General features: G+C 34.1%; 1 protein-coding gene across 9 annotated transcripts in view; it reads left to right on the forward strand.

Annotated features, from left to right (window-relative positions):
* NBEA (neurobeachin) overlaps positions 1-15,459 on the forward strand; it is a 680,233-nt gene that overhangs the window by 238,707 nt on the left and 426,067 nt on the right. For 7 of the 9 annotated variants that reach the window (XM_070520525.1, XM_070520517.1, XM_070520519.1 and 4 more), the window contains 2 exons: positions 744-912; positions 2,349-2,444. In XM_070520525.1, the coding sequence (XP_070376626.1) occupies positions 744-912; positions 2,349-2,444 (265 nt within the window). The remainder of the gene's footprint in view (positions 1-743; positions 913-2,348; positions 2,445-15,459) is intronic. The other 2 variants (XM_070520521.1, XM_070520522.1) reach the window with 1 other exon arrangement.

Below are 15,459 nucleotides of genomic sequence, written 5' to 3' on the forward strand. Positions count from 1 at the left end.
CTCTCTTCTAGGAAAACTCCATTTTGTCACTGAGCTTTTGAAATTAGGACCCTCAAATATTGGCAGTGTTTTAGAAGTCATTTTTCCAGGGCAGAAGAGTGGGACTGTTACTACTTCGTATCTCTTAATGCAGTGAAAGATTGCATTAACTTTTTCTTAAGCTGCCATGTCACACTTCTGGCTCATATTGAGCAATAAAATTTATGTTCTATGCTCCCCTGTTGTCTGTTATCTCCTCTGTTTTGTACTCATATAGTCTCCTGCTCAAGTAGTAATATGTTAGAATTGTATGTGTATTCCAATTGTAATTTTATTCTATTAATGTTTTTCAGTTATAACATTTGAAACTCTTGATTTTTTATCCAAACATTAAATTTTTCTTTTCAACTTTTTGCCTTCTACATATTTTGTAAGTATACATATTGTGTTGTTAGGGAAGTAATGGATAATAATGGTGAAGAAGACAAAGAATAAAATTTTGTGACATACTCAGTAAAATTTTAACACTCTCAATTTTTAAAATTACATTTCAACCTGTAACTCAGGTGATATATTCCTGGAGTTCTGTATTTATACTTAAATGATACTCATTAAGTAACAATATATACTTATCAAGTTTTAATAAAAATTAAATGTCATATTTTGCCTCCATAAAGAAAAAGAAATAGGAATAGTTTCTTGGATGCTAAGAAGCTACACTTTAAAAATTTTGAGTATCAAAACTGCTTTTTCGTTTTACACAGGATGATAGCAAACAGGCACAGTTCTTAGCTCTAGCTGTTGTTTACTTCATTTCGGTTCTGATGGTTTCCAAGTATCGTGACATATTAGAACCCCAGCGAGAGACTGCAAGAACTGGAAGCCAACCAGGTAGAAACATCAGACAAGAAATAAATTCGCCAACAAGTACAGGTACTTAATATTTTTTAAAATTATTTGAATTTCATCATCATTTATCCCCTTTTTATTTCATTTTTCATCGAGATTTAAACTGATCCTATTCATTGTCACCTCAAATAATTATAAGTAGGTGGTATACAAATGCCAACTTAATATTCTTTAATTCCACAAAAATGTATGAATGATATTTCCATGATAGTTGCTATATTCTCATTTTATCAGTACAATTTTGGTTTTAATGTTTTCCATTTATTAATACAAATCCTTTATACTGCTATTTAACATGCAAATAACTCATATGTTTTAAATGTATTACATTTAACCTTTATAAACGTGGAAGTAGGAGATCTTTATAAAGTAGTTCAAGACCAAGAATAAGCCTAAATATAAATATTTATAACCAAGTTCATAACATTCCTCTTTCTTCCTTCCTTTCTTCCTTTTGCCGTGTATTGTTATTTCAGCATCTAAATATTCTATCAGAGATTCATAGTAATCAAACATACATTTTAAACTTTATACCAAAGTTGCTTCAACTAATCTCAAAAACTTGTGGACAACAATGCACCGTCTTGAGTCATATTGTCTTTCTTATCTACAGAAGATTCTCATGTTGTACGAGTTCTTGCATTATCAGTTTTGCCTACTCTGCTTGAAAATGATAAGCACGTTTTCTGGCAACTAATATTTTAATATCACAGGGTGCCTTCTTTCAATTGCATTTCCTGCCAGGTGTTTATATCAAGGTTGTTTTTCTGTTGTTTGCAATGTAACCTTGGTAGCTCAGTGGTTATTTCATGTGCCACTGGATTAATTTGTACTTGAAATGGTCTTTCCTAAATAAATACATATGATAAATAAATAAAATGGATATTTTAAAAAGTGAATAAAAATTAGTGGTCAAATCTCTGCATCTTGTTTTCCACGAGTGTATCATATCTCATTTACCTTTCATTGCTGTTGTGGAAATATGGATTATGTTTTAGCTATAATGCTTTGCTATTGCATGCTATGTTTACTTTGAACACATAAACTTGATATTATTTCAGTGTAGTATGCTTTTACTTTTAACTTTATTCTTCAACTTAAACATTATCCTATCATTCCAGTTTGTCTTTTGACATTTAAAATACTAAGACTGTGTTTTTGTTTTTAATGCATTCATATCAGTCATATATGTATAAAATAGCAATATTTTACTGAACCTTCCAGTTTTGATTTTCTTGTTTGTTTGTATGTCTCTATGTATGTTGCTAGAATTACTCTACTTACGTATATTATTTCCTTCCTCTTAATACATAATCTCTTTCCTTCCTCCAGAGATGCAGTCTTTATTGCTAGTACTGTTTGCATGTTGCAGTAATATAGAATTGTCATGGATCTTCAGTGGACCATGTTGCAGGTTGTTACATGCTGGCTCAAATTTGATTCCATGATTTTCTCCACAGTTGTGGTCATACCATCTATCCCTCATCCAAGTTTGAACCATGGATTCCTTGCCAAGTTAATTCCTGAGCAGAGCTTTGCCCACTCATTTTACAAAGGTAATATTGACCTCATCTCCTGCCCTGTTTGGGTATTCTTATTTCATCAATTGTTATACAATAAATATCCATAGTATAATCTTCATAAACAAGTATATACCTCAGGTTTCATGGAGATATGATCTGTTGTATTTATACTTGGATACTGAGAGCAAAATATCGCTTTTATATGTATATTCCATTGCATTCCTTCAAGTATCATCTGCAAATTAAGGATACCTAATTGTATGTGTAATAATGTGCGCAGTGGTGGCATCACTAGAGATTGCAGAAGATCCGCGCTTTAGTAGTGGGACTAAAGTAGCCCTGAAATGAAGGCTGCTCGAGACTCATAAGAATAATGCTTAACATCAAAGCATCAAACTGACCCATAACTTACTTAACTTTCTGTCAAAACAAAGTTCCAACTCTCTTTAAAGGAATACAAAAAATTCTTCATCAAACAATGTAAAATCCAATGTTAAACATCCAATTTAAAGAAAACATGCAAACAAGCAGAAGAATGTGATGCATAAGCAGGAGAAAAAAATCACTCAATAGAAACAGATTCAGAAAGGACAAGGACAGTGGAATTATCAGATAAGGACATTCAAACGGCTATTAGAACTATCTTCAAGATGTTTGTCAATCTAAAAGAAAAAGTAAACGCTATGAGGAGAAAAATGGAAGATTTTTTTTTAAGAAGAACCAATTAGAAGTTTTAGATATGAAAAATAAAATATTTTTTCTTACCCAGAGATGTCTCTGGGTAAGATTAACATGAGATTAATCCCTGCAGAACAAAGGATTGTGGTAGGCTGAATTCTGCACCCCCCCCCCAAGATTTTTCTGTGTACACACCCTGCATAATTCCTGAGATAGTGAATATGATAGATTTGACTTCTATGACTATGTTATGTTATATAGCACAATTGCTTTTCAGAAAAGATGATTATCCAGGTGGCCCTAAGCTAATCACATGAGCCCTGTAAAGGCAGAGTTGTCTGTGGCTGGTTGCCGAACAGGAAGTCAGAGAGACTCAAAGTGTGAGAGGGATTTGACATGAAGTTAGTTCTTCGTTGCTGAAGTGGAGATGACCGTGGGACAAAGACCTGAGATAACATTGTAGGAGCTGAGAGCACTACCCAGTGGACAGTCAGCAAGAAAGTGGGGAACTTTAGCTTACAACAAGGAACTGAATTCTGCCAATAACTGGAATGAGTTTGGAGAGAACTCTGAGTTCCAGATGATACCATAGTTCAAGATACTCCATACATCGGCTAATGGTATGGAAGACCAACTTATAGAACAAAGCAGCAAAGTGTTTTTGTTACAACTTGATGAATGCACAGATATTTTTAATAAATGTGCAACATTTGAGCATCCTGATGAAATGAAGAAGAAATCCTTTCTTTTCAGCGTTATTGCTCACAAAAACATTGTCTCTAAACTGCATAAACTAAGACGGATTATTTTAGCTTAGATTAAATGTCATTTGGAGTCTTTTTTGTGTAGAAGTATATTCCAAAGGCTTAGCTATAGTGACTGGAAAATATTCTGGAGATTAAGACGCCTGCATCAGAAGATCAATGTACTGCTTTCTTTATCAAGAAAGTTTTGTTGTGAAAACAATTGTAACTGAACTGCACAGTGGTCTTAGTGGTATAATAAAATTTTGAATTACTTTAAGGCTGATGTGGTAAATTTGCTCTTATTCTCTTTAGTATGTGATAATATGGAAGCTGGTTGTAAGTGACTGTTCTCGCATGCTGTGATGCGCTGGTTATTGAAAGGAAAAGTTCTGTTGATGATGTCAGAACTACAGTCAATTGTTAATGTTTTTACAAGATGAGAAACCAGTTTGATTCCACTTTAAAGACTGAAAGGACTGGGTTCTTTGTCAGACATGTAAAGTATTTTTAATGAACTAAGTACTTCCAAAATGGGGAAGATTGCTGTGTGGTTTTTTAGTGGCAGAAAAGATCAAAGGACAAAAGTAAAAGTTAGAATCTTCAAAGTACACAGTTCCTATGACACGTTTCATAATTTAATAATAATGAGTATTTAATAATAATCAATGAAGTGTCTTGATCTTTAAGAATGATCTTGATTTTGTTCACCCTTAAAAAGCTATTTCCTGTCGTCTTATGTATTTGGTAGAATGCTTTGTGTTTTATTTTCTATTAGAAGAAATTCATGGAATTGGAATCCATTTCTTTCATTGAAAGAATTGAAATAATTTTCAATAATTTCATTGAAATGATTTATATTTGATTATAACTATACAGGATAAATTACTGGAACTGGATATTGATGATCATTGAGGGTATATTTCAAAGATACAGCATTTCTGTTTTCATTTTGGGCAAAAGTTTAAAGTGAATATTCTGAACCTTCTGAGTTTTCATTCCATCAACCCACCTCTATGACACTGCTTTCTCCACTCTGCATGTTATTGAAGTAAAACAAAAACAGGTTAGCTATATGTTATTCCTGTGAGTAGCATTATTGCCAGTTCAACTTGGATTAGATAACTTAGCAAGCAAAAAGCTCATTGTCACATTATAAAATTTAAGTATTCATATTCCCAATGTTTGTTCAAAACGCTTATATAGGCATTTCTTTGGGGAATCACTGTTTGCTTAAATCTTTTTGTTTGATTATAATGTGTAGTGAAAAAAAGTTACAAGTATAATAACATTTGTCTATATTGATCACCTCTACACACACTTTCAGTGAACAACATGGACAGTTGTTTATAATTGTTTATTTTTCCCAGTGTTATCTGTGTTTTGATTATATTTATTGAAATTTAATTTCATGTCTATGGAATCAAATAATAAAAACATTTGTGCCTATATTTTGTGTACTATTAAAAATTTCTTTTTCAATACTTTATTTTTAATTTATTTTCCAAAAATGTCATTCAATGATAGATTGAAAAGAAAAGGTGAATTTTCACAGATAGTTTGAGAGGCATTGATCTGGACTACTCTTCAACTCCTTCACCCTTCATTCTCTGCTTTCAGCTCATTATTGATCCTTTTTAAAAATTCTAAACTAGCACTCTGACCTCTCTCTTCTTTTTAATCTTTGATAGTCTCCTTACTTCAAAGTCTTTTTCCTTCTTGGAGTTTCTTCATTAGACTTCTTGCGTCTAGTCATTTAGTCTGTTACTGATGACAATTTTTTAAATAACAGTATATAATATAATAAAATAATATAATGAAATGAGTTACATTTAATATATAACAAATATAAAACGTAATTTTTCTTTCTAAAAATTTCTAAAGGCTTCCTTTGATTGTGGGGATAAAGTTATAATGACTTAACTTACAGTAGCAAGACTACTGTAGTTCTAATTTACCTGAATTACTATGATTGCCTCCGTAGTAATTTCCTCACCTCTTCTCTTACTGACCTTTATTTTATTTTTTACAATTTTTCTGGATTTGTTTTAAAATGCAAATGAGATTGTGTCCCTTTTTGACCTAAGATTTTCTAATAGCATTAAAAGTAAAATAGCACATGGGCCCTGGATAATCTGACTGCTGAACACCTTTCCAACTCTATCTCATGTTACTTTTCCATTTGCTCACTATGCTACAATCAAATTACCTTTTAGTCCTTTAAGCATGCCAAGCACTTTTCTGCCTCATGATCTTTGTGTTTTGTTCTTGGTTTTTGGTTCTTTTTCCTATTTTTTTTGCATGACTGGTGCATACTCGTCCTTCAGGTATCTGCTTAAAGGTCACCTCCTCACAGAGGCCTTCTCTGACTACTGTAGCTAAGTAGCTTCCCCACCTTGACCACCCTATTCTCTATTATAGCATACTCTTTATTTCCCTTCTTGCACTTATACAATTTAATTGTTTGTTTATTAGAATGTGTACTTCATTAGGGTAGTCCCTGAGACCTAGTGTGGCACTTGGAAGCAAATACAGTAAATATTAAGTAACTGTGTAAGCCAATGAGAAAGCTAAGCAGTTTTCTAGAAAGTCGAGTATTGATGGTAGCCATAAAATGTATTTCATTAATAAACATGCTGAAGAAAGAGACAAGAATCTTTTATTTATAACTTGTCCTAGAAGCTGTAGAAGCTTTATGTTAATTATTTCACTTTAGGTTTAATCAGAAGAAAGTTAATATTTAGGTGAACTTATAAATAAATTTGTTATATTAGTTTTCCTTGAACAATTTTCAGGGAGAAGAATTTACACAGAAAATAAAAAAATTAATGTGCTACCAGTACAAGAATAGACATATGGCATAAACAGTGTATAAATGGATTGAAATTTGTATGAGCACTTTATATATTATAAATAAAACTTTTCTAATCAAATGAAAGGGAAAGTATCATTTTGCAAATGGTATTGCGATTACCAAATGAGGCAACCATTTGGGAAAAATTAATTTGTGTTCTTATTTCATACATTATGCCGAATAAATTCCCTATGTATTAAAATATAAAGGTAAAAATGAAAATTAACATAATTCAAGAAAATTAAGACTACTGTTATATAAGAAATGGTGTTGTAAATCATAAAATCAAAGGCTGAAGTTGTAACGAAAAAGATGTGGCTAAATGAAAGTTTTATGCATCTACATGTCTAAACATTAACAAAATTAAAAGAGAAATGCAAACAGGAAAAAATTTACACTTATGTGATAAAAGTTAATAGCCTTAATGAATAAAGAGCTCTTACAGATCAATTAAAAGAATATACCACAGAAATGGAAAAATTTCGGAAATACTAAACAGCTAGCAAAAGAAAGACAATGTACAGTACAAATAAGGAAAATTTATTTAAAGCTAATAATCAAATAAATTTGTATTGAAACAAAAATGTACCATAATTTGCAAATTGGCCAAAATTTTGAAGGGTGAAATGTGCACTTTACATAATAAAGTATGTAAATTTTTAAGTATGGATAGCATAAAAATATCCATAACCCTTGATCTAGTAATTTCACTTTTAGAATTGTATCTTAAGGAAACAATAAGGATATGACAATAATTTATATACAAATATTTTTACCACTCAGTTTTTATATATTGTATACTTAGAAATAAAGTTAATACTTTTTAAACAAATTGTTACCTTCATATAATCAACACTAAGGTTTTCAATATTGTAAATTTGTTGTTTTCTCTTCCTTTTGGAATTATTTTTTATGGATCCGTTGTAATCCATTAGGTGGATACATTATAATTTATTTTACAAATACTCTGAAACACTGTCATCAATAAAATATTTATAGAATTCTTTTTGGCTACTGATGTTGAATATATTACCTATTTCAGTTATTTACAGGTGAAAATCATGCCCAGTTATTCCTAGCAAATATCTTTTAAAAATTTCAACTCTTTAAGATAAACGTCTGTTTTCAGTATCAGTAAAGGTACCAACAAAAGTCCCCCTTTCCTCTTTTTTCTTTCTTTCATCTTATAATTTAACCTTTCTTTCAACTTACTTTATGATTTCTTCATTATATATTTGCTGAATAAATGAATGGTTTCCTGTACTAGGGATATATAATAGTAAGCAGAAAGTCCCTATACTTATACAGCTAACATTCGAGTGAGGAAGATACACTTTTGGAAACCACACACTTAAATATATAATTGGAAGTTATGTTGCAGCCTAAGAAATAAAATTACGGATTGTGAGAAAGTACAAAAGAAGAAACCTAATTTAATTTGGGGGTTGGGAAAGGCCTCTCATAGAAGTGACATTTAAGCTGGGAACCAAAGGATAAATTCACTTAGTTTAGGAGAAAGAATGGGGACAGTGGAAGCACATTCCTGAAAAGGCAGCCACATGTTCAGAGAAATTCCTTGGCATAGTTTGGGAACATAGGTAGGTAAAACATAAGAATCAAGAGAAAGAGAATCATTCTGTGAGTTTAGATAGGTAGGCAGGAACCAAATCATGTAGGGTCTGTAAACTATATTAAGGATATGGTTTTTAAACCAAGCAAATGAGCATTGTGTTAGTGTTCTACTGCTGCCATAACAAATTACCACAGACTTATTGTCCTAAAACAACACAAATTCATTATCTGACAGTTCTGTAAATCAGAAGTCTAGCATGGATTTCACCAGGCTAAAATCAAGACATCGTCAAAGCTGCATTCCTTTCTGGAGGCTCTTGAGTAGAATCCATTTTCCTTGCCTTTTCCAGCTTCTAGAGGCCACCCACATTCTTTGGCTCCTGGCCTTTCTCTTTCTTCCTCCATCTTTAAAACCAGGAATAGTGCATCTCTCAGAATATTCTTCTGTAGTCACATCTTCCTCTGAGCACAGCCTGGAAAGGTTTTCTGCTTCTACAGACTGTTGAGGTTAGATTGGGCCCACCTGGATAATCCCAGATAGTCTCCTCTTCTCAAAGCCCTTGGTAACATTCACAGGTTATGAGAATTAGGATCTGCACATCTTTGGGGGACATTTTTCTGCCTACTCTAAGTATCATAATATGGTTTACAATTTTAAAAGAGTATTCTAGGTACAATGAGGGAAGAGATTAGAGGGGCATTGAGGGAAACTGGATAAACCAATTGGAGGTTGTTGCTTTCTGGGTAAGAGATGCTATTGCTTAAAACTAAGGTGTGGTGGCAGTGGAGACCGAAGAGGAAGATAAATTAGTGGCTTACTTTGGAGGTAAAATTGACAGGATGTGGTAATTGATTTGATATAGGGTATGAGGGTATGCAAAGTTTTCAAAGATGACACCTGGCTGTCTGGTCTGAAGTATTGAAATGATCAAATAGCCATTTATCAAACAAGAATGCAGGCAGGTAAGGTCAAAGAGAATGATTAAGACTAGATGTGTTGAGTTTTTTTTTAATTTTTACCCTTTGACCCCCTTCACCCATTTCTCCCACCCTCTACGCCGCTCCTCTGGCAATCTGTTCTCTGTATCTATAAGCTTAGGTTTTTTTTTTACATTCCACATATAAGAGAGATCTTATGATATTTGTCTTTTTCTTTCTGACTTACTTCACGTAGCATAATGCCCTCAAGGCCCATCCATGTTGTCACAAATGGCAAGATTTCATTCTTTTTTATGGCTGAAGAACATTCCATTGTATATGTATACCCTAATTTCTTTATCTGTTAATTCATCAGTGGACACTTAAGTTGTTTCCATATCTTGGCTATTGCAAATAATGCTGCAATGAACATGGGGTGCATGTATCTTTTTGAATTAGTGTTTTTGTTTTCTTCAGATAAATACCCAGAATTGGAATTGCTGGATCATATGGTAGTTCTATGTTGAGGAACCTCCGTACTGTTTTCCAAAGTGGCTGCACCAATTTACATTCCTACAAACAGTGCACAAGCGTTCCCTTTTCTTCACATCGTCTCTAACACTTGTTATTTCTTGTCTTTTTGATAAGAGCCATTTTAAGAGGTATGAGGTGATATCTTATTGTGGTTTTGATTTGCATTTCCCTGATGATGAATGATGTTGAGCATCTTTTTATGTACTGTTGGCCATCTGTATGCCATCTTTGGAAAAATGTCTCTTCAGATCTTCTGCCCATTTTTTAATTGGATTATTTTTTTTCCTGTTGAGTTGTATGAGTTCTTTATATGTTTTGGATATTAGCCCCTTATCAGATAAATGATTTGCAAATATTTTATCCCACTTAATAGGTTGTCTTTTTATTTTGTTGATAGTTTCCTTAGCTATACAGAAGCTTTTTTCTGTGATATAGTCTTGCTTGTTTATTTTTACAGTTGTTGCTTTTGCTTTTGGTGTCAGATTCAAAAAGTCATTGCCAAGACCTATGTCAGGGAGCTTACTGCTAATGTTTTCTTCTAGGAGTTTTATGGTTTCAGGTCTTATGTTCGAGTCTTTAATCCATTTTGAGTTAATTTTTGTATATGGTACAAGATAGCAGTAGAATTTTGTTCTTTTGCATGTGTGTCTGTCCTGTTTTCCCAACATCATTTATTGAAGAGACTATCTTTTTCCCATTGCATGTTTTTGGCTCCTTTGTCATAAATTAATTGACCATATATGTGTGGGCTTATTTCTGGGTTCTCTATTCTGTTCCATGGATCTATGTGTCTGTTTTTATACCAATACCTTACTGTTTTAATTACTGTAGCTTTGTAAAATAGTTTGAAATCAGGGAGTGTGATGCCTCCAGCTTTGTTTTTCTTTCTCAAGATTGCTTTGGCTATTCAAGGTCTTTTGTGGTTTCATATAAATTTTAGGATTATCTATTCTATTTCTGTGAAAAGTGTCATTGTGTTGAATTTGTGAATTGCTTTAGATAGTCTCACATTTTAACAGTATTGATTCTTCCAATCCATGAGCACACAATATCTTTCCATTTATTTGTGTCGTCTTCAGTTTCTTTCATTAATATCTTCTAGTTCTCCATATACAGGTCTCTCACCTGCTTAGTTATATTTATTCCTAGGTATTTTAATTCTTTTTGATGCAGTTGTAAATGAGATTGTTTTCTTAATTTCTCTTTCTCATAGTTCCCTATTAGTGTATAGCAATGCAACAGATTTTGATGTATTGATTTTGTATCCTACAAGTTTACTGAGTTCATTTACTAGTTCTAACAGTTTTAATCAAGTCTTTAGGATTTTCTATGTGTAATATCATGTCATCTGCAAAGAATGACAGTTTTACTTCTTCCTTTCCAATTCAGATGCCTTTAATTTTTTTTTCTTGCCTAATTGATCTGGCTAGTACTTCTAATACTATGTTGAATAAAAGTGGCAAGAGTGGGCATCCTTGTCTTGTTCCTGATCTTAGAGGAAAAGCTTTGAGTTTTTTACTGTTGAGCGTGAAGTTAGCTGTGGGCTTGTTATTTGTGGCCTTTATTATGTTGAGGTACCCTCTGTTGAGAATTTTTATAATAAATGGATGCTGAATTTTGTCAAATGGTTTTTTTGCATCTATTGAGATGACCATATGATTTTTCTCCCTTCATTTTGTTAATGTGGTGTATCACATTGACTGATTTGCAGATGTTGAACCATTCTTGCATCTCTATATTAAATCCCACTTGATTGTGGTATATGATCCTTTTAACGTATTGTTGATTTTGGTTTGCTAATATTTTGTTGAGGATTTTTACATCTATGTTCATCAGGGATATTGGCCCGTAATTTTCTTTTCTTGTGATGTCCTTGTCTGGTTTTGGTATCAGGGTAATACTGGCATTATAAGTTGAGTTTGGAAGAGTTCCCTGCAATTCTACATTTCATTCATCTTCTCTGTTGTCTTTTAATCTCTATTTCATTTCTTTCTGCTCTGATCTTTGCTATTTCTTTCCTTCTACTAACTTTGGGCTTTGTTTGTTCTTCTTTTGCTAGTTCCTTGAGGTATAAAGTTAGGTTGTTTATTTGAGACTTCTCTCATTTCTTGAGGGAGGCATTTATTGCTGTGAATTTCCCTCTTAGAACTGCATTTGCTGCATCCAACAAATTTTGGTATGTTATTATTTACATTTTCATTTGTTTCAAGGTATTTTTTGCTTTCTTCTTTGACCCATTGGTTTTTCAGTAGCGTGTTGTTTAATCTCCACATATTTGTGAATTTTCCAGTTTTCTTCATGTAATTAATTTCTGGTTTTATATCATTGTGGTCAGAAAATATGCTCAATATGATTTCAATGCTTTGAAACTTATTAAGACTTGTTACCTAACATATGATCTATCCTGGAAAATGTTCCATATACATTTGAGAAGAATGTGTATTCAGTTGCTTTGGGATGAAACGTTATGTATATATCAAGTCCATCTTATCTAATGTTTTGTTTAAGTCTGAGGTTTCCATGTTGGTTTTCTGTGTGGAGGATCTACTCATTGATGTAGTGGGGTATTAAAGTCCCCCACTATTATTGTATTGCTGTCTAATTCTCTCTTTAGGTCTGTTAAGATTTCCTTTATATGTGTAGTTGCTTCTATCTTGGGTGCATAAATATTTACAAATGTTATATCCTCTTTTTGGATTGACTCCTTAATCATTATGTAACACTTATCTTTGTCTCTTATTACAGTATTTGTTTTAAAGTCTGTTTTGTCTGATATAAGTATAGTTACTCCAGCTTTATTTTGGTTTCTATTTGCATGGGTGATCTTTTCCATCCTTTCACTCTCAGTCTGTGTGTCTCCTTACATCTAAAGTGAGTATCTTCTAGGTAACATATAGATGGTCCTGTTTTTCTATTTATTCAGCCACTCTGTATCTTTTTTTGAGGAAGATTAGCCCAGAGCTAACATCTGTGACGATCTTCCTCTATTTTATATGTGGATCGCTGCCACAGCATGGCTTGATGAATGGTATAGGTCTGCATCTAGAATCTGAACTTGTGAAACCAGACCAATGAAGTGGAACATGTGGAAATTTAGCCACTTGACCAGGAGACTGGCCCCCAGCCACTCTATATCTTTTGATTAGAGATTGGATAATTTAGTCCACACAAGTCTGCTTTCCTAATTTTTGTAGCTGCCACCAGGCAATGCCTCTTGACTGCCTGGCTCTGGTGCCCAGTGGGGCTTATGCTCAGGGTTCCACAGAATTGTAGCCAATGGAGAAGGAGTTGTTAAACACAGGTCACAGCAAAAGGCAACAGACCCAGGACTTCTCTTTCTGTGAAAGAGGCCTATTAGATAATTATCATGGCTACAACTTGATGGGCAGTCTTCTAATTAAACAAGTGTCTATGGGCTGACTATAATCCTTTTTAGAGACCTTAGAGGGTGGGTGCTCTCTTTGCATTCTCCTTCTGCCAGACTTCAGAGTGCTAGAATCTTCTGGAAGGGAGTTTTATACGTGTCTGGTGCCCTGGTATTTACATCTACTGCCCTGGGTTTTGAGGCTGCCACCCACAGAATCCCCCCTTGATTGCCTGGCTCTGGTGGCCAGCAGGGCTTGCCTTCCTGGGTCCAAAGGAACTGTGGCAATCAGAGAGATGGTTTTTGGCAGGCTGCCATCCCCAGGGCACTGCATGGACAGCCAGTTGAGGCATACCCTCCAGTCTTTCTGTGAAGGAGGCCTTGTTGCTTGTGCTGGAGCTTCAGTCTGAGGGGCAGGCTTCAGAATTGATATACATCTAGTGGCCTGTGGAGCTTCTCTCAATGAACTTAGGCTCCTCTCAAGGAACTTAGGCTGTGGATGCCATCTTGATAATGTCTTTATGACTTGCTCCAGCTCAACGGTATCTCCTAGAAAAGAGCTTATATACTCACATGGAGCCTCAGGTTTGCAACTGCCATGCAAGGGACACCACCGGATTATCTGACTCCGGTGGCCGGGGGGCCTTATGCTTGTGGTCCCACAGAACTGTATATATTTGCATATTTTTAAAAGCTGCTGTCTGAGGGTATAGCTTTCAATTAGCCTGAATCCAAGTGTTGAGATCTAGGTGGGAGCTGTTAAAAATATAATAGGCTGCTTGGACAAGCACAAAGGTTTGAGAGACAACAAAGAGCTGGGGCAGGGTTGAACAACAAGGTTCATCTTCTACATAAGGCCACTCCTTCCAGACTGGAAGAGGTGGTTGCTTCACCTACTGTATATAAACCAGCACAGAGAGTCAAGCAAAATAAAAAAACAAAGGAATATGTTGCACATGGAAAAACAAGATAAAACCTCGGGAGAAAACCTTAATGACACAGAGATAAGTAATTTATCTGATAAAGAATTTAAGGTGATAGTCATAACGATGCTCACTGGACTGGGGAGAAGAATGGATGAACACAGAGCTTCAAAAGAGAGAGAAAAAAATATAAGGAAGTACCAAATAAAAGTCACAGAGCTGAAGACTACAATAACTAAACTGAAAAATACACTGGAGGGTGTCAACATGAGACTAAATGAAGCAGAAGAAAGGATCAGTCAACTTGAAGATAGGGCAATGGAACTCACCCAGAGCAGCAAAAAGAAAAAAGAATGAAAAAAGTGAAGACAGCACAAAGGGCTTATGGGACAGAATCAGATGGACTAATATTCGCATTATAGGGCTCACAGAAGGAGAAGAGAGGGAGAAAGGGGTAGAAATCTTATTTGAAGAAATAATGGCTTAAAACTTCCCTAATCTGGGGAAGGAAACAGGTATCTAAGTGTATTAATTTTGAGATGTCTATGGAAATCTTCTAAGTCTTTGGAAAGCTCAATTAAAGAAGGACATTACAGGTGATAGCTTGAGAGATTTCTTAAGCCTAACAGCATACTTAAGATCTACATTTTCAAGTGCAGTTCTTGCAACTCTTTCAGAGTTTCATAACTAATTTATCCAAGATAATGTGGAAAACTAGTAAGTTGTGGAGAAAGAATTGGAACTTTGATCAATTTGATTACATTCCCGTGATCTTTTCGTTATGACATATTCCCTTTAGAAAGAAAGGAGAACCACCCAAAGTAGCTTAAGGGTTAGAAATATAAGGGGAGGTGAGAGTGAGAGATTGTTCTTTTAGGGTAGGAGTTATTGGTCTACAGATAAAGGGACCAGAGCTAGGAAGAGAGATGGAAATTGAAGATGAGTAGAGAGAAAAACTGATAGAGTAGTTGGGCTGTGTATTTTCTTTTAAGTAGGACATAGGATCCTATAGGATATGATGATGATGTTGATGACGGTAATTGTTATAACAGTACAATTGATAATAGCAGCAGCAGGTACAAAACTTTATACTGAGATTACTTTATGCTAGGCGCTATTCGTGAATTATGCTCTTTAATCATCACAACATTCCTCTAATGTATGTACTATTATTATGCCCATTTTACAGATAAAAGAGTGAGGCTGAGAAAAGTTAAATGGTTCATCCTACATCATAAAGCTAATAAGTGGTAAAGAAGTCTTGACTGAAAGTCAAACAGTCTTAATTTCAAAGCTTGAACTCTTAACCATATGTAATATGTAAATTGTGGCTTATCTAATTGATATCAACAGAGTTATACCATATTTGATGGTTGTTTTTCTGCAACATAAAATTTTTAGGCATATATGTTGGCATTTTATTAGTAGTGTTATAGAAATGTGTGATGTATTTCAGCAGGAA

Source organism: Equus asinus, chromosome 11 (genome assembly GCF_041296235.1).
Source record: "Equus asinus isolate D_3611 breed Donkey chromosome 11, EquAss-T2T_v2, whole genome shotgun sequence".
Taxonomy (NCBI): Eukaryota; Metazoa; Chordata; class Mammalia; order Perissodactyla; family Equidae; genus Equus; species Equus asinus.